Below are 18,778 nucleotides of genomic sequence, written 5' to 3'. Positions count from 1 at the left end.
ATTTTCCTCACTGTTATAAACTGCGTTGAAGACCTGCGCCTGGATCGGATTAAACTGCGAGAACCGGTCCGAGTACAGCTCTTCGAAACGTGGCTCGCGCAGGGCACTCAGTTTTTTGTCCACCTGTTGGATTTATGTTTCAAAATATGTTAGACATAAATAAACTTTAAAAAATTCGTTAAATAGAATCTACAAAAATCTAAAATAAATAACAGTACCCATTTTGTTTTTGTGGAAAAAATGATTCAATATGGTGCTCGCGTATCAAGGTTTACCATTTTAACTTTAAAATACCCTCATGATTTATGGTAACCATTTCAAGAAACATCCGTAAATAGTTTTTTAATGTTATCAAAAAAACTTTTTACCATTATAAACTTTGAAATAACTATAACAATTTTGGTAACCATTTGACGAATAGTCATCAAGGTCCGCAATTTGCACCATTTGAACTTTTAAATTACCTTATGATTAAGGGTAACCATTTGAGAAAACATCCGCAAACAGTTTTTTAAAGTTTTCAAGAAAATTGTTGACCATTATAGACATTAAAATAACTCTATTACGTATGGTTACCATTTGACAAATAGGAATCAAGGTCCGCCAAATAACATTATTACAAATGGTGACCATATTTCATAAGGTTTTTTTAAGTTCCACACTGCAATCGATATAGTTTTCGTTTATCCGGGTTAACCATTATCATATAGTTACGGCACTATACAAAACCATAACGAAACTGATCGTCAAATGATGACGTTTTTATTGAAGTAAATCTAATGATTCTAACTATTTTTGAACTATTTGGGGTACAATAACCTTACACTAAACAGTTCGGATTGTTTAGACAACGTGACGTGCGAAAAAATGTACAAGTCCAAATAGTTCAAACAATTTATCAACTTTATTGAGAACAATATAGCAAAATTCCACAGATTTTAGATTTTTATAGTCAGAACCTGTAAGAACTAAAAACCTACTATAAATGCTATAGTAGAACACAATTGATGGCGGCCACATTTTTTTCGATAAGTTTGTATAATCCAAATAATTTGTCAACTTACATGAAGTAAAATTACTATACACCATACTATTTTGAATTAAAAATTTCTATAAGTCCAAATAGTTCAAACAATATTTCAACAGTATGGAGTACAATTACAGTTTGTTATATAATCCAACTATATGTTAAACGATTGGTACAAAAATTTCAACTTTTATCAAGTAAATTGATCACAGCCGATTCCTCTGGATGATAGAGAACCTTCAACACCCCCACTTCTCCTCAGATTATCAGAAAACTCCCCAAAAGAAGAAAAATGTTACGAGGGCTCATGAAATTGACTTTCACTATTCCAGAAAAAGTAGGCATGCTGTTCTTACCATACACCAAAAATATGTGTACTACATGGTGGACTATTACTGTTCACTATAAAATGAGTCAATTGTTTGGACTACTTGGACTTATCGAAAAATACTTGCCCCCGAGCTTGCTCCCTTCTAACACAACATGTCACCAAAACCACTGAAAAACCACCAACAGATATAGATCAATCGGATAAGGCGGCAGCAGATCGGCAGCAACGTAAATAACATCACATATAATGGCGGTAAACATTCACCAACTATCGATAGAACTTAAAAATCAAATTTGATTATATCCGAAGTAGTTATCACAACAATTGTAGGGTTCATTTTTGCGGTCTTTTTTAAAGTGTCGGCAAAGTAGTGTCGGTAAAGTAACCCGGATAAAAAATTACCATTTGATTACCATATTGGATCATACAATGACACTTTGAGAAATGGTAACTATTTGTGAAATCGTTTTTCAATTTCCCAAAATTAAAATTCAACTATATTAAACTATTTGTGAACTGTTTGATTTAAGGTTACTTTTTGCCAAATAGTACTTAAACCATTTATTTACCATACAACAAACAGTTTTTTGACGAAAATAGTACTGAGTTTTTTAAAGTTACCATTGCTAACCACCCTTATGCCAGATGGTTAAACCATTTGTGAGATAGTAAAAAATCATACCAACCATATAAATACCATTTTTAAAATAGTAGTCAAACATTTTTAGAAATGGTAGTAACAATATAGTTTAAAGTTCAATTACCATATGAAAAAAAGTTTTTATATGGTACTTTTTTATGCGGGAGTTTTTCAGAAACTATATAGGGAATAGTCAATTTTTTGGGCAATGACTATTTGACGTAAAATCCAAGTTTATAAAAATATTTACATATGTATGAAAACCTCATATAGTTTTCTGCCTAACAACTAATTTCTCATATAGTAAAATCGACCAAAACTATTTTGGGAATGGAATTAATGGTTTGATATATCGTACATATATAGTTGGGTTACAATTTAATGAATAGTAGAGACCATTTGATAAATAGTTGAGTAACTATTTGTCATAAAGTAGTTATATAGTTCATGACTATGCGGGAAGTCATTGAAAAATCGAACTGCGTATGCGTCCAGGTCTGACGGACAATCGAGAAATTAAAAACAGAGATGTGAGCCGGTAACATGGAGTGAATCTTTCCCAGCTGTCATGGAAAACTTCAAAGAAGCTTGACAAAAAGTTTAACTCCATGTTGCACTTTTAATTTCTCGATAAAAGTTTTAGTTTTTTTTAATTTTCTTTGTTTTTTTACTGGGTGTTGTTTGAAACCACCGCAAATGCTGCCTCCGTGCGGTGTAATGACTTGCGGTGTAAACGCCCAACGCCCGTTCCCTTTTCGACCGCGCGATTTGATGAGAAGTTGTCAAACAAAACATCTGCCTCCTCTCGTTCAGTCCTTTCCTTCGGCTAGTCGTTTCAGTATTTTTGCAAAGTTTTCGTGATTTTTTGCACCAAAAAGTTGATTTAATTCAATTTTATTAGTTTCTTAGATTGCCGGTAAGTTATTGTTGAAGAATGTAGTCATCGTTTTAACTGATTTGTATTTTAATTGATGATTTTGTATGAAGTTGGACCAAGAAGTTTCCTAACCTCATTTCACTTCTTTCAGCCGGCTTCTGCAACGAAAATGCCCAAGAACAAGAAGAAGGAAGAAACCTCCGACTCCGACTCCGGACCGGAAGACGTAAGTTGCAAGATGCCTCAATTGCTTAGTTGCCACTATAACTTCCCAACTCCCTTCCAGCGCACCCCGGCGAAGAAGAGCAAATCCGAGGCCGGTTCCAGCGGTGGTGCCAAAAACGAAAGCGGCGAGCCGGAGTGGTTCCTGGACAAGAACAAGAAGGTCACCGTGCGGGAGTTCAAGAACAAGGTGTACGTAGACATTCGCGAGTTCTACGAAAAGGACGGCAAGATGCTGCCGGGGAAGAAGGGCGTCAGCCTGCAGGTTCCCATGTGGAAGAAGCTGCTGGAGATTTCCGACGAGGTCAACGAGGCGATCAAGAAGTTCTAGGACGCTGTTGGCAGTAAGTTTCCTTATTATTTTTTTGTTTTGTTACCTCTAGGCTGTAAGTTTGAGAGCACTTCCGGAGCGTCAGCGGGAAGAGAGCTGATGCTGCGCGGAATGTGCTGTTCTTTTGTACTTGAAGATAATTCCTAAACTATGAGTCGTAATAAATTGTTACACTTTGCGTAATTTCTACTGCGGGATTGATTTTTAAGATAAAGAGAAAGCCAATGAAAATCACTGTTTATTTGACATGGAAAATTGCATAAGAAAATGCATATTTCTAGATTGAATTTTCAAAACAACCTATCCCTCATGGGTTTCCTATGCAGATATGACCTTTTGAAAATTTAATCGAGATTTAACCCTTTAATGATCTTAACTGCCGTTCTACGCATAATTGTCCCATGTCATTTTTGGACGATTTTGACTTTTTATCATTTTAACCCTTACAAGCCTGATGGGTCATATATGACCCAAAAATGAAAATTTTCAAAACTAGCCTATAATTTTCGTATGGTCTTAAGAATCATTTTCCCATCATTAGATTAAAAAATATTTTTTTGAAAATTCAGGCTCGAAAGGGTTAAAGTATAGTTTGACGAATACTTGTAGAAACACACAAAATCGGGTACTTTATTCGGAAATTCATCGAAAACCACACCAAGTCTGTTTGTCTCATCGTTGAACTTCTACGCATAATTGTCCTACCATGTATTTTCTATCACGGAATCATTACTTTTACGAAGAATTGTACCTTGTTTACCTCTTGTATAGCAAGAGGATTTTAAATTAGAGTGATAAACTGCTAATTGGGGTAATTAGGGACCTTCAGGGCGAATAGGGACCCACGGGACAATTATGCGTAGAAACATTGAAATCGATCGAAAAATTTCAATCGCGTTTTTCTCAGTTGCACTTTTTTGAACATGGGACAATTGGAGCCTAACATTTCAAAAGGGCACATAACTTTTGTAAACAATAGTGTATCCCTTTCACTCAAATGACAGTTTACATAAGGTGTGAAAGGGACACACTCTTGTTTACAAAAGTTATGTGCCCTAATGAAATGGCAAGCACGAATTATGCGTAGAACGGCAGTTAAGGTCTCCAAAAATTAAAAAAAATGAATCAATCTGAGTTTCCTTAAGTTTTAAATAAAACTGTTTTGGAGTATGCAAAAATAAAAAGACAAGATTAAAAGTCGAGCATAACAATCCGTTAAAAACACGTGGTACTGTCCATTTTCAAAAAATAAACTCAAAGTTATTCCTAAAGATGACCAAATCCTTGAAATAATTCCTAACAAACATCTCGGTCGACGGCGAAATCTTCATGATTTTTCATGAATATGGTATTTAGTTGATAAATTTCTTAAAATCCACTTATCTAGTTCAAGTTACTTGAGTTACCTACTGTAGGTCATCCAAATCTTATTAAAGTAGGCGCAAAACACCGTACAGCTGAGAACTGTCACTTTGTGCCAAATATGGCGGTTTCTTAAACAACAATGTGTATCTTAATATGGATTTTAAACGTTGGCGGATCATCGGAGTACAACAAACTGGAGGATTTATCAAAAGAAAAGACATCTGCACAGTTGCACGAAGCGAGAATCATGCGGGTCGAGATGCTGCTGCTTTGAAGAACTGGTAAACTAATGGGAAAAGCTTCCGTAAGCTAATTTGGACACTGTCGGACGCAAAGTAAGTGGTTTGACACATTGGGGAGGGATCACACTTGTTATGTTTCTTAATAAACTCTAGATCCTCCTGAAGAAGACCCCAGTCGGAAGTCGAAACGTTGAGATATTTTGGAAATACGGTGTTTCATTAAATTGTATCCTTAACTGTTACAGTTTACATAAAGTTCAATTACTATACGCAGTCATTAAACTATTTGCAAACTACTAGTAATCCGAAAATCCACAACGTTTCTCTAAAGTTGCTGAAAACGCGATAAACTAACTACAACGATTCCACGTTAATTGGATAAAGTTTGAAATGATATCGTGGAAAATGTCAACATTCTCGATTGAAATTAAAAGGGCTCTACTAAAAGCAATTCGTGAGCTAAGGTTATGTGCGCTCTATAGGTACTTGATTCTGAAGTCCGCAATTGAGAGGCAAATTCTGCAAATGTTCGCATAAACTTTTCTCGATGCAATTCAACGATTGTAGCAGATACTCCGGCCCGGTTTGAAGATTCCAAACGAACAATCGTCACGTTTTCTTATATGTTTTATGTAGATTGGTAATAAAGCAGAAAGACGCATTTTCCTACACTCCATTTATTAAAAGTTTTGATTAGGTTATACATATGTTTAAAATAAATACAGTACAGTTATGGTTATGCCTCACATAAAGTCAATCCTATCGCCTTTCCCGCAAATATCAACCCACTATGTAATATGCAATGTGGTTCGGTTCTCCGGCGGCCCTTACTTCAGGTAGACCGCCACCAGCGTACAGGTGATGAATACTATCGCGAACGGGGTCCAGGTTTTCAGGAATCCCTTCAGCCCGACGTACTTTCCGGCAAAGAACAACCAGAACGCCAGCACGACCATGTTCCAGTTTGTGTACTGCTTGTACTTCATCAACGAGAGGGCCATCCCCACATGGGAGTGACAGTTGTCGCAAAACAGGTTATGCATCCGCGTTCCGTACACCACCGACGCCTTCGAGACGCACTCGTCCCACTCGACCAGGCCGCCGTCCACGAAGCCCGGCTCCAGCTGCAGGTACCGGGTCGGTCGGCCGAAGCCCATGTTGTCTTCGGACACAAAGTACGGCCCGGCAAAGTCCCGGATCACTCCGTTGGACATGGCGATGCCCATGTGGCCGATGAAGGGAAAGAACCAGGTCAGCACCGGGATCGGTGTCCACACGATGCAGAACGGGTACTTGTCGGTGGCAAAGTTGATCGGAGCGGCCACCGTCGGCGGATCGTTGGAACTCTCGCACGAGAGCCGTCTGCTCCGGTCCATCCTAGCGGGATTTCGTTCCGGGATCGAACGGGTTTTTGTTGTGCAGGAATTTTCCGATTTGTATTCTCCAGTGGAGCCGAATGTAAACAAACTTTTCGACACCGAGTTTGACGTAATGTGTTTGTGGTAAATTTATGAATGAATGTGAAAGACAGGCGTGCTCTGACGGGACATCTGGCGAGGAGTATTGGAACTCAGCGTTGGGGTTGGTCGGTAGGGTGACCTGGAAACCTGTTATTGAATTCAACGATACGGGGTAGGACAGAATGATCGAGAAATTTGTCAAAATTCAATTTCTTATAACTTCGAAAATTTACCGATTGTGATGCTTCAAGAGGCATTTGAAATAATATTTTTTTAAGTTTTTGAATATTGACTGGAACAACGTTAAGGTCCATGGCCAACCGAGATGTTTTAGATTTTCTGGGACAATGTCATCAAGCTAGTTTTTCAGAGCGTGTCATTTTAGCTGACATGAGATAATTTGAAAATCCGCTAGCAATTTCCTTAAAAATTCCCGGAACCCGTTCCTGGCTTTATGACGTTTCGCGTACGCACACTAGAGCACCATTTGATTTTGCTGGCTGACAAAATTTAACCTCACTTTATTTTCGTGTACGTACACGCAATACATCTTCACGTAGATAACTCTATGGCCTACTCTTGCTATCAATCGAAGTTCTTCTTGCGACGCCTCAAACTTCATGATTTTGTTTGAAGATGCTTTTCGGTTACATTACATATTTGGAGAATATTGAACTCTGTGTCGGCAGACGTGGAAAAAGAAAATTTAATGACGATCTGTCACTTTTTACATAGATTTATCTACGTGCGCATGTATTGCGTGTACTTACACGAAAAAGATTGAGGTTAAATTTTGTACCGACCAGCAAAACAAATGGTTTGGTAGTGTGCGTGAGCTCGGGCTTAGATAACTCTATGGGACTCATACTAATGAGCAATTCTCTACGAAATCGGTCTTTTTTCTTCAATTTTAATTTTTGTATTTTTTAATACGACTGAAACTTTTTTGGTGCCTTCGGTATGCCCAAAGAAGCCATTTTGCATCATTAGTTTGTCCATATAATTTTCCATACAAATTTGGCAGCTGTCCATACAAAAATGTTGTATGGAAATTCAAAAATCTGTATCTTTTGAAGGAATTTTTTGATCGATTTGGTGTCTTCGGCAAAGTTGTAGGTATGGATACGGACTACACTGGAAAAAAATGATACACGGTAAAAAAAATTTGGTGATTTTTTTATTTAACTTTTTATCACTAAAACTTGATCTGCAAAAAAACACCATTTTTAATTTTTTTTTATTTTTTGATATGTTTTAGAGGACATAAAATGCCAACTTTTCAGAAATTTCCAGGTTGTGCAAAAAATCGTTGACCGAGTTATGATTTTTTTAATCAATACTGATTTTTTTGAAAAATCGAAATATTGATCGCAAAAAAATTTCAACTTCATTTTTCGATGTAAAATCAAATTTGCAATCAAAAAGCACTTTAGTAAAATTTTGATATAGTGCACCGTTTTCAAGTAAAATTCATATTTAGGTGACTTTTTTTAAAATAGTCGCAGTTTTTCATTTTTTTAAATTAGTGCACATGTTTGCACACTTTTGGAAAAAATATTTTTGAAAAGCTGAGAAAATTCTCTCTATTTTGCTTCTTCGGACTTTGTTGATACGACCTTTAGTTGCTGAGATATTGCAATGCAAAGGTTTAAAAACAGGAAAATTGATGTTTTCTAAGTCTCACCCAAACAACCCACAATTTTTCAATGTCGATATTTCAGCAACTAATGGTCCGATTTTCAATGTTAATACATGAAACATTTGTGAAATTTTCCGATCTTTTCGAAAACAATATTTCAAAATTTTCAAATCAAGACTAACATTTCAAAGGGGTCAAATATTCAATATTACGCCCTTTTAAAATGTTAGTCTTGGTTTAAAAATTTTGAAAATATTGTTTTCGAAAAGATCGAAAAATTTCACAAATGTTTCATATATTAACATTGAAAATCAGACCATTAGTTGCTGAGATATCGACATTGAAAAATTGTGGGTTGTTTGGGTGAGACTTAGAAAACATAAATTTTCCTGTTTTTAAACCTTTGCATTGCAATATCTCTGCAACTAAAGGTCGTATCAACAAAGTCCTAAGAAGCAAAATATAGAGAATTTTCCCAGCTTTTCAAAAATATTTTTTCCAAAAGTGGGCAAACATGTGCACTAATTTTAAAAAATGAAAACCTGCGACTATTTTCAAAAAAGTCCCCTAAATATGGATTTAACTTAAAAACGGTGCACTTTATCAAAATTTCACTAAAGTTCTTTTTGATTGCAAATTTGGTTTTACATCGAAAAATGAAGTTGAAAAATGTTTGCGACCAATATTTCGATTTTTTGAAAAAATCAGTATTGATTAAAAAATTCATAACTCGGTCAACGATTTTTTGCACAACCTGGAAATGTCTGAAAAGTTGGCATTTTATGTCCTCTAAAACATATCAAAAAATGGAAAAAATTAAAAATAGTGTTTTTTTTTGCAAATCAATTTTTAGTGATAAAAAGCTAAATAAATAAATCACCAAAATTTTTTTACCGTGTATCATTTTTTTCCAGTGTAGTCCGTATCCATACCTACAACTTTGCCGAAGACACCAAATCGATCAAAAAATTCCTTCAAAAGATACAGATTTTTGAATTTTTATACATCATTTTTGTATGGACAGCTGCCAAATTTGTATGGAAAATTATATGGACAAACTAATGATGCAAAATGGCTTCTTTGGGCATACCGAAGGCACCAAAAAAGTTTCAGTCGGATTAAAAAATACAAAAAAATCGAATGAACGAAATCCTAGAGAACTGCTCTAATATCAAATCAAACGTTTGATAGTTAGTGTGAATTCTGTGTAAAGAGGGTGTCAATTTAAAAATAGACGAATCCAGTTTGAAATAGAGTTATCTAAGCCCGATCTCACGACACTAGCACGACTTATGTTTTGCTGGCCTGTAATTTAACCTCACTCTTTTTCGTGCACGTACACGCACGTAGATAACTCTATTATAAGTATTGTCCCGTAGTTTTGTTGAATTTAGTAGTACAATGTTTACCACTTTTCTTTGTGTTTACGATAGTCGGGCGTGTACGTATGTCAAACGCGTTCTGACCTGGAATCCCTTTGGCCAGTTGTCGCACTTACAGTAATTTTCAGGGTGTGTCAAGATAGCACGACAAGATTGAAACTTCTTTCATATGAATAGTGACAACAATGCACGGAGTTTTTTTTTTCGGTTTGCATTGAATAACTCAGGATTGAAATCTAATTTTGGGGATCTATGAAGATGAAAAAAATGCACGTGCGACAAGATAGCTAGACAATGACTAATTGGTGTCAAACCATCAGGGTTATCTTGTAAGGTTCTCAAGTTGTTGCCACCGAAAAAAAAGAAAATTTTGTAATCTTTTCGAACAAAATAATCAAGTAAATTTTGACACATATGAGATTTAAAAAAATCCGTTATTCAATATTTTGTGTGATAGTCGAATTAAAATAAAATACTAGTAGAACTATTTTTTTCTAAGAAGTCCTAAGCAATATCTACAACATTGCAGAAGATACCAAATCGATCAGAAAATCCGTTCTTAAGATACAGATGTCTGAACATTTTAATTGCCTGTTGTATGAAGACTTTTATGGCGCCAAAATCAACCAATAAGTCTTGAGCAATCTGGAGGAAATTTCAAAGAGGATCGCTTTTTTTAGAGATTCGAAACTACAACTACAAAATTCGGAAGAAATATTGAACATTTGTTTTCCGGGTTTTAAACAATTCGACGTAGAATACTAATGAAACATAAAAGAAATAACTTTATTCAAACATCCTTAGTCCTACGGAACAGTCTCGGAAATCAAAGAGGACAAAATGTTAGATACAACCAATAAATACGTAATCACGAGTACAGTCGCTAGTATGGCCACCGCGAAGTTATACAATTGCGTCGCGGTTCACTTCTTGCCACCTCCGGCTCCAGCGGTCTTAGCACCGGCCACCGGTTTCACTCCTACCGCGGGTGGCCGCACACTTCCCACCAACGCCTTCACGGCAGTCTTCTTCACCGGCGCCGGTTTGGCGGGAGCGGAGACCGTCCCTCTCGGTGCTGCTCCCAGGACCGACGAGGCCGAGTTGGTTTTGCGAAGCGCCGATACGGCCTTGAGCTGGGCTGGGTTTGGCCGGGGGGTGTCACCGCGGTTGGCGATGACCTTGGACGAAGCGGTCACCAGTTGGGAGACCTTTTTCTTGAGCAGGCTGCCACCGCTGCCGAGGATGGTCGTGGACTTGGACTGGTCACCGGTGGGGGTTCGTCCCAGGGGGCCTGGAATGTGAGAAGAAGAAGGTGGTTAGGAATGTTAGGAAGGAATCTTCAAGAGGTTAAGGCTCACCTGGCAGTGACATCCGCCGATTGATGCCACCTAGAGAAGCAGTTCGATCGGGGAACTTTGGGAGCGCTGTTGCTTTGCGGATCACCGTTTGTGGCGTCGTGGTGATGGTTGAGGTTTGCGTCACGTCCGGACCGTGGGGGTTGTTCAGCTTCATGACGAGCAACGCGGCATCGATTTGGTGGCGAGCCTGCTGCAGACAGTGGATTACGTTGGCGTCTCGTTCATCGTTTTGGTTCGCCCGCATGAGAGACTCGAAGATCTTCTCGTTCGGACTAGACGTGATGATGGCTTGCATGGCTTCGCTGTTGGCGAACGAGCTGTCGTCGGGCAACCCGGTTGGCTTTTCCGGGGTCGGCATAATCGCCACCTTCTCGTTGGAATCGGTATTGTACAGCTCTCGCGTGGCGTTGTTTATCTCCATCCCCTCGGAGGAATTGTTTGACTTGGTATCGTCGTGTTGACTGGACGCCCCAGAAGAACTTGGAACAGATCCCTCGGCCGATTTGGGCTTCATCGGGCTGAGCGCTGGATCCATTTTGCTGTCAAAGTCCGTGGAACGGTTCCAAGCGTTACGGTCAGCAAAGTGAGCACCGTCCGGCGGCGAACCCTGTCCCGTCGGGCTCGTTACGCAGATTCTCGGCGTTGCGACCCTCAACGGTGAGTTCAGCACGTCTTCACCGCGTTCAACGCTCTTCATACTGCTTTTGTAGAAATCCAGCAGGTTCGTAAGCATCGCCTTGGACACCATCGAGCAGTTCTCCGACACCTCCGGCAGCAGGTTCGACGAGGTGTCATTCCGCCCCTTGGAAAACGCTTTCGGTCCCGTTCCCTGAACCTCCCAAAACGAGGCTTCCTTTTCGTCCTTCTCCGGACAGGTGCACTCGATCAGATCGTACGCCAGCTTGGCCCGTACGCCGGATCGGTTGCACTTGATCTCCACCGTAAATGTGTCCGCGTTGGATTTCTCCTGCTCAAAGTTCAGGAACTCCAGCTTCAGGCCCATACTCTTCAGCAGTAGCGTCAAATCGATTACGTCAATCTTCAGGGGCTGTGCATATTTTTGACCGGACCGGAAAGATATAGAGAGAAATGCAAATTAGAAGTACTGTTAACGTGGTGGACCTGTTCCAGCAATCGAGCTCGTCATCGTCGTCGTCGTTAATTTGTTAGCTAGAAATGGAATGTCAATGGCTTTGGCCAGTTTATTTGGCAATGTGGTGTCATACGCTTGAAGAATGCGATATTGCGGGGGCGTTGATGCATGCAACTTTTATTTGACTATCGCGATGCGAAGAATTTCTTCTTGATATTTACTTGTCTAATAATCATATGAGAAAAACTGTATCTGAAGTTTACGCAAAATGTGCAGAATTGAATATGATGAATATATCTTTTCCAGATAAATTTTTAAGAGCGAGTCCACGAGCAAAGCATACCCATCTCGCATCGACCTCAGCAATCTGCCTGAAATTTTCAGGGGTTGTTTGTACATATAAAACTAGCATCTGGCCAAAATATGAGCACTCTAGGTCAATGGAAAGTGGGACAAATCGGGACACAAAGTTTGAAGGTTCAAAAACGTCAAAAATCTTAAAAAGGCTATAACTAAGGCAAAATTCAATTTAATTTCAAAATTCAAAATGCATTTGAAAGGGCTTTAAAAATGCAACAAAATGCAGGGAGTAGCATCCCAATTGGTTAAATCTTAAAGGAGTTATTGGCATTTTAGTGAAAAAATAGCATAATTTTCAAACTCAAATAAAAAAGTGTTCCATCCAGATATCAACTCGATTCGACCTGCAGCTTTTAGGGGACATCTGGGACTACCATCTGAGACTGAGAACGCTTTGGGTAAGGCAGTTTAACATATTAAATAGACACTTATAGTTTTAGTGATTTTTTTGGTTGTAAATTTTTGCACGGGGGACCCCTTAGATCCCATTTTTTGGTGATATTTATCGTGATATCATATTCGTGTTCCTGAGACAATTTCAAAATAGAAAAATGGATAAAAATGTTTATTTTCATCCATTTTAACCCTTTAAAAAATGAAAGCTAAAAAAAATTAAGAGGCTGCTTTTTCCGGTGTCATCTAGTATCCTTGGAAACGAACTTGATTTTCAATAAATGTGAATCGTATCAAAAAGTAGTCAGAGAAAAACTTGTAGGAAATTTGACGGGATTTCCGAAAAAATACACTGAAAAAAAACACGCCCCTTTTATGAGATTTTTTGATTTTTAAGTTTAAAAGCCAAATTTGAAGGTGAGCCCACGATTTTTTTTACAATTTTTACAAATATTACATTACTAGTGAAATACATAAGGTTTAAAATGATGTAAAAAAAATTTTGAGGTGCATGATTGTTTAGAATGGGTTTAAATAAAATGGCAGTGTTCATTCATCGTTTGAATGGGAATTGAATCCAGATATTTTATCTCATTTTATCTCTGTTTATATTAAACCAAAAATTAAATTTTTTTAATGGAAATCGTTCAGAAAACTGTTCCCTGTAATGCAATTGTGTGTGTGTGTGTGTGAAACCAACCAAACGGGACCACGCGGTCACTTCTTACAAATTGAGTTGTTTCCATGAATTTTAGATTTTTTAAATTCTATACATGCAAATAACTCGCATAGGCATTTGGAAAGTGTTAGCTCTGCCGAGCTTCGGTGACCCATTTCTACGCTGGCTAGCCGAGCGCGAGGTACCTCTGCTTGAATCGACAAGCCCCGCCCTGAAGAACGTTTGCATCAATCGGATTCAAACTTTATTTAGAACTTCCGAACCCTTGTCAAATGGACAAGGACACAGCGCGTATATAGTTGATAGTAACAATATTCCTAATTCCAGTCGCAATGGCCTAGTGGTTAGCATTTTTTGCTTACCAATCCAAAGGACGGGGAATCGAACCCCGACTCGAGCGACTTTGATTTTTCGTTCATGTTCAGAGTTCAAGATTTATATTTCCTATACTTTCTCGTTGGGAGCAGATGGAAATCGAACCCAGGACCATTCGCATAACGAACACCGTAACCAGTCAGCCACGGCTGCTCCTTGGAAACGCCTTACCGGCGTTGTCTTCAATGATGTGTGTGTATGTCAGAATAAATGGAAGAATGATTGTTTTATAAAAAGAACGAGCTCACCAGTGAACAAATTGTTCAAAACCAGCTTCTCTTCAATCGTCTTCGTCTTCGTCAAACGAGGGCGGGTACCCGCTCAAAAAAGCCTGTTCCCGCTTGAGCTGATTCCGCTTGCCACCGCCCACTAGTAATCCGCTCCATCCACCTTTTGTAGGATTTTCCACGCTTTGACGCAGCGGCAACGGAACCTCCCTGCTGCGGCTGCGTTCCATATAAACCGGTGCCGGAGAACTAATCCGTGCCCCTCGGCTCCAATTCCCTTTCGTTAGCGGGATGTTGACCTTGACGGGGACCGAGCACCATCCTGGTCTTCGGGAAAGGTTCGACTGCTACCGAGTTCCATGCCAGTTCCGCAACCAACCCGGAACAGGCCACGTTATCCATTGAACCGTCCTCCTTCAGCACCACCACCACCGCGATCCATCCAGATTATCCCATTTTTCCGCCAAACACTCGTTTGAAAAACTTAACTTTCCAAGTAATTTTCACAATCTTTCATAAAAAATTATTGGAGCCGGAGAAAAACTGTGACAGCGAAAAGTTTTCGCGTCCGCACGCCCCGATTGCTACGATCGATCCATCCAACTGTTCCCTGTAATGCAATTGATTCGAAAATGTTTTGAAATGCCATTGTGTTGTATGGCAGAGGATAAAAAAAAAAAATGTTGGGAACCTTAGGTTTTAAATAGGTTTTAAATGAGATACTCTATGTTTAGCAGTGTTTTATGCTCGAATTTATATTCGGGCAATCAGTTACTGTATTTTCATGACAAATTGTACAAAGAAATGGTTTTAATTCGGTCATATTAAGGTTTCCATCTTGAATTTTAGGGTAATTTCAAAGAAAGCTAGAAATCTGGTAAATTTGGTTTGGAAACATATTATTGGTGGTCAAATATATGTAATTAAGAGTCTTTTGAGGCATATTCTTAAGAAATTTGATGGATATAAAAATGAACCCATCGATTCTCATCGAATTTTCTGAAGAAAAATCCTATGAAATTGGAAAAAAAATCTTCAAAAAAAAAAGACGAAATATTTCGCTGGACCCAACAAAATGTCGGGAAAGAGCCCTTCTTTCATGGTGCCAAGTATCAAACTAGTCGATTTTTTTATCTTATTGTTCTCGGAAAATACACCGTGGAGAGCGTTCTTTTAGGGATTTTTTGGGATTGTTACCCCCTCCCCCCTCGTATCAAATTGTAACAGATAAGAAAAATTAACGAAAAAAGGTATACTTTTTGAAACTTTTTCTGTATTTTTTTTTCAATGAAGAACACGTTTTTTTCGTAATTCTGAGTTCGTTATCAAATCCGGCGTCCAATTTTACATTAAAGTCCCTTTGACACCAACTTTCCAAATCATCACATATTAGGCTGCAAATTATTGAAAAACACGTCTTTTTCGAATGTTCAAAAATGTCACCTTCACGAGATGTCGAAAAATAGAGCTCGGATTCGTGATTAATGACAAAAAATACCCCTTAGGACAAAGTATCACGCAAATCAAAAAGTGGTCGATGTCGTTTTATTTAAAAAGGTCCTATTAAACACAGGGAATCTCATAGCTTCTAGAATCTAGTTCCCCTAAAAAATGCACGAGATTTGGTGGAAGGTCATCCGGAATCGATTGATTTCGTATAACGTATTCAGTGTCTCCATCCGCTTCAATCGATGGAGTCACATGGTGTTTTAACTAAAACAATAAACAATGTTTATTGTCCGTCAGGAATGCTTTTAGTAATACATTCCATAGGAGTACCCTACAATCTTGCAATCACTATTTAAGTTTACTCATCACCACCATCTGTTTTAACTAAATCGAAGATCTGCTCCTGTACTGCTATAATGAGTAAATCATATCAAACACACCCACAACCTACTTCCAACCTGAACGGTCTTTTTTTCTTCCTGCCGACACCACCCGGAGAACTCGGAACCGGCGGTGGCAACGTGGTGCTGTCCATCCTCACCGGTCAAAATTCGCGCACTTACTTTGTCGGTTGCCGCGGCGAGTCCAGCTCGACACTTTTGTTCCAGCAACCACTCGGTGCACTCTTCGGGGGCCGCCGCCATTGTCGCCGTTCCTCCACACCACACCACACTTGGGTTCTACACCTTAAAGACTGGGTCGATTCCAGCCGATTCTGCCCCGTGCCACGCCACTAGTTAGAACTAATATTTAACTTTAGATAAACGCACCGCCGACGTTCCAGACTAGGAATTTGTCGGAGCCAAATTCGTGCGAGTGTTTGTGCTAATTGAACGTAGCGGGACAAACGAACGAAATTTATTAGGGATGACGCCACCCGGTGCGGTCTGCCGACGATCGACGATGTCGCGAAATGTGCACTGACCGGACTGGACAACGGACTGATCGGTGCCAAATGTCTCTCTGTGTCTGAGTTTGCTGGACACGATCGTGTGGTATGGATGGCCACTTTACCAAGACCTACTTCGATGGTATTGGTACGCGATGGAATCTATTGTCTTCCGTTTTGGGATTTGTGGTAGCTTCATGATCGCACGTTGCATGCAGTTTCGCACTCGAATTTGAACGAAGCGCAAGTTCAACCTTCGAGTGTTCAAGAACTTTCATCCTAATTATCTTTGAGAAGGAGACGCCTGGTTGATTATTGAAAATGTAATTAGAACTACATAACCGACATTATCTATTTGGAACCCTGCGATATCTTGCGATATCTTAATTGTCTTTATTGGCATAGCTCTAAAAATATTTGCGGCCCCGTTTTCAATTCATTTAAATTTTTAGGCTGCCTGAAAAAAAAAAATCTGTCCGCTGATTTTTAGAGATAATATAAAATGTGGGGGAATGGGGCGACAAAAAAATATTTGCAACGGCCTATACTGCCCACAAAACTGCATCAATAACTCGAAATCGATGAAAATGCATATGGGACATTTATGCGAGCAGGGGCAGTATATTAAATAAAAACTTTGTCCATGTACTGCCTACGTGTATGACTTTTGAATCATCAGTTTTTCCATACAAGTCTCCATACAATTTTGGGAGCTAGTCATACAAAATGGGTATGTGAATGTATGAAATTCTGTATCTTGAGAAGGGATTTTCTGATCGATGTTTTCGGAAAAGTTTTATGTTATATAGAGTTTTTTAGAAAAAGGTACCCGGAAAAAAATCCCATTTTTTATTACCTTTTTTATAACTAAAGGTGAAATTTTCTAAAAAAGTATTTTTGAATTAAAGATTTTTTATGATGTGCGTGATGGTGCAAAATCTGGTTTAGGAAACGATTTTTTGAAAAAAAATGTATTTGAAAAGTATCGAAATCAGGACAAAAAAATATTAACAATATTTTTACAGCAAAATTGAATTTGCAATCGAAAATTCCTTAACAATTGTTGTGATAATATGTACTGTTTTCCTGTTATAGATTCTTTAAAGTTGATTTTTGAATTTTGTTTTTAAGAGTTTAATAAAAGAGAAAGTCGGAAAAGATATTTTTGAAAAGCTGAGAAATATAATTTTCTCTATGGAACTTTTAAAATCCGGCAATTAGTTTGTGAGATACAGCCTCACAAAAAAATCAAATTGACGAAAAAGAATTTCTCTAAGTGTCACGTGGTGTCACCTAAAGGTGTATTCACATTATACCGCATCCGCAGCCGCAGCCGCATCCGTATAAAATTTGACAGTACGGACGCACAGTGCGGACGCGATTTCTCCAATGCATTTCATATGCAGCCATTCACACTGTTCCGCATCCGTATCCGCAGTACGGATCCGTATACGGATGCGGAACAGTGGAGCATTTCCATTCGAGCATTTTTTGCTTTTTTCTACAATGAATTCCTTATAGAAAAAAAGGAATCGAAGGAATTTTAAAATCATGTTTAACTATTCAATAGATCTAAAAATAGTAGTTTATGCAACAAGTTGCAAAAAGAGGATTTTTTCAGCACTAGTCGTACATTTATCCAACGAGGTTCACCGAGTTGAATAAATACGACGAGTGCTTAAAAAAACAAGTTTTGCAACGAGTTCCATACAACATTTTTTTGCAATTCCGAAAACACCCATTGAGTGATATTTTAAGTCAAATTTTCATGTATTTTGTCAATAAATCGTTTAAATCAAAAAATGTTGAAAAATGTAACTTTTCGAAACAAGTGCTGAAAATTTCAAATTTTCAGCACCCATTTCAGTGCTGAAAAGTAGAACTTTACAGCATTTATTTTGAAAAGTGTTGTTATTCGATTCTGTTATTTTTGGTACAGAAAAGTATTTCGTCGTTCAAGGGAACCGGCTCCGTGGCTTAATGGTTACGGCTTCTGCCTCACAAGCAGAAGGTTCAGGGATTAAATCCCGGTCGGTACATTTGAAATTTGGAATCAGGAATTTGAACTTTGAATATGAACAAAAAACGAAAATGAATCAGGAGGGATTTGAACTCACACCTTTGGATTGGTGGACTGGGACGCTAAGCAGTCGGCCATCAGAAAGTTTACACTCTAACAGTGAACTGATCCGTAGTGTTGAAACATGCTATATTCTCATATTAAATACGCGCTGATCCCTGATTTGCCTGAGGGGATTGGAAGTCTAAATATAGATCGAGTTTCCTTCAGATGCTTGCTTCTATGTTTAGGCGGGGCCGAACAATGCCCAGCGACCTCGGAATTGGACCGCAAGGAGCTCTGTCATTCTGAAACGGGTCGTTGGAAGCAGCGCGAGGGCTATCACCACCTAATACCCGGGACTGAGATAAGTTGTATCA

The 18,778-nt window shown here is 38.6% G+C and overlaps 3 protein-coding genes across 5 annotated transcripts in view; 1 reads left to right on the top strand and 2 right to left on the bottom strand.

Moving 5' to 3' along the window:
- Positions 1 to 2,759: 2,759 nt before the first annotated feature.
- Positions 2,760 to 3,611, top strand: LOC120414897 (RNA polymerase II transcriptional coactivator). Its single transcript, XM_039576224.2, has 3 exons — positions 2,760 to 2,914; positions 3,027 to 3,101; positions 3,162 to 3,611. Exons 2-3 carry the CDS (start codon positions 3,045 to 3,047, stop codon positions 3,426 to 3,428), a joined length of 324 nt encoding a protein of 107 aa, XP_039432158.1. The 5' UTR covers positions 2,760 to 2,914; positions 3,027 to 3,044; the 3' UTR covers positions 3,429 to 3,611.
- A 2,081-nt stretch (positions 3,612 to 5,692) lies between these two features.
- On the bottom strand, positions 5,693 to 6,530 carry LOC120414892 (transmembrane protein 222). The gene has a single exon (XM_039576214.2). The coding sequence runs from the start codon at positions 6,409 to 6,411 to the stop codon at positions 5,863 to 5,865; it is 549 nt and encodes a 182-aa protein (XP_039432148.1). The 5' UTR covers positions 6,412 to 6,530; the 3' UTR covers positions 5,693 to 5,862.
- A 3,745-nt stretch (positions 6,531 to 10,275) lies between these two features.
- The window catches only part of LOC120414869 (uncharacterized), a 50,682-nt gene continuing 42,179 nt past the window's right edge, over positions 10,276 to 18,778 (bottom strand). The window contains exons 1-3 of one of the 3 annotated variants that reach the window (XM_039576187.2): positions 16,014 to 16,429; positions 10,875 to 11,922; positions 10,276 to 10,807 (exon numbers count right to left, since the gene is read on the bottom strand). In XM_039576187.2, coding sequence (XP_039432121.1) covers positions 10,440 to 10,807; positions 10,875 to 11,922; positions 16,014 to 16,094 — 1,497 coding nt within the window. In that variant the 5' untranslated portion in view covers positions 16,095 to 16,429 and the 3' untranslated portion in view covers positions 10,276 to 10,439. Of the gene's footprint in view, positions 10,808 to 10,874; positions 11,923 to 15,901; positions 16,430 to 18,778 lie in introns of those variants that run through there. The other 2 variants (XM_039576186.2, XM_039576188.2) reach the window with 2 other exon arrangements.

Source organism: Culex pipiens, chromosome 2 (assembly GCF_016801865.2).
Source record: "Culex pipiens pallens isolate TS chromosome 2, TS_CPP_V2, whole genome shotgun sequence".
NCBI lineage: Eukaryota > Metazoa > Arthropoda > Insecta > Diptera > Culicidae > Culex > Culex pipiens.
Note: the sequence above shows the minus strand (reverse complement) of the source record. Positions and strands in the feature narration are given on the sequence as shown.

Excerpts from the sequence above, each read along its gene's own strand:
- LOC120414897 (XM_039576224.2), top strand. The coding sequence starts at position 3,045 with ATGCCCAAGAACAAGAAGAAGGAAGAAACCTCCGACTCCGACTCCGGA. Across the intron at positions 3,102-3,161 it reads CCGACTCCGGACCGGAAGAC|CGCACCCCGGCGAAGAAGAG; the intron begins GTAAGTTGCAAG and ends ACTCCCTTCCAG.
- LOC120414892 (XM_039576214.2), bottom strand. The coding sequence starts at position 6,411 with ATGGACCGGAGCAGACGGCTCTCGTGCGAGAGTTCCAACGATCCGCCG.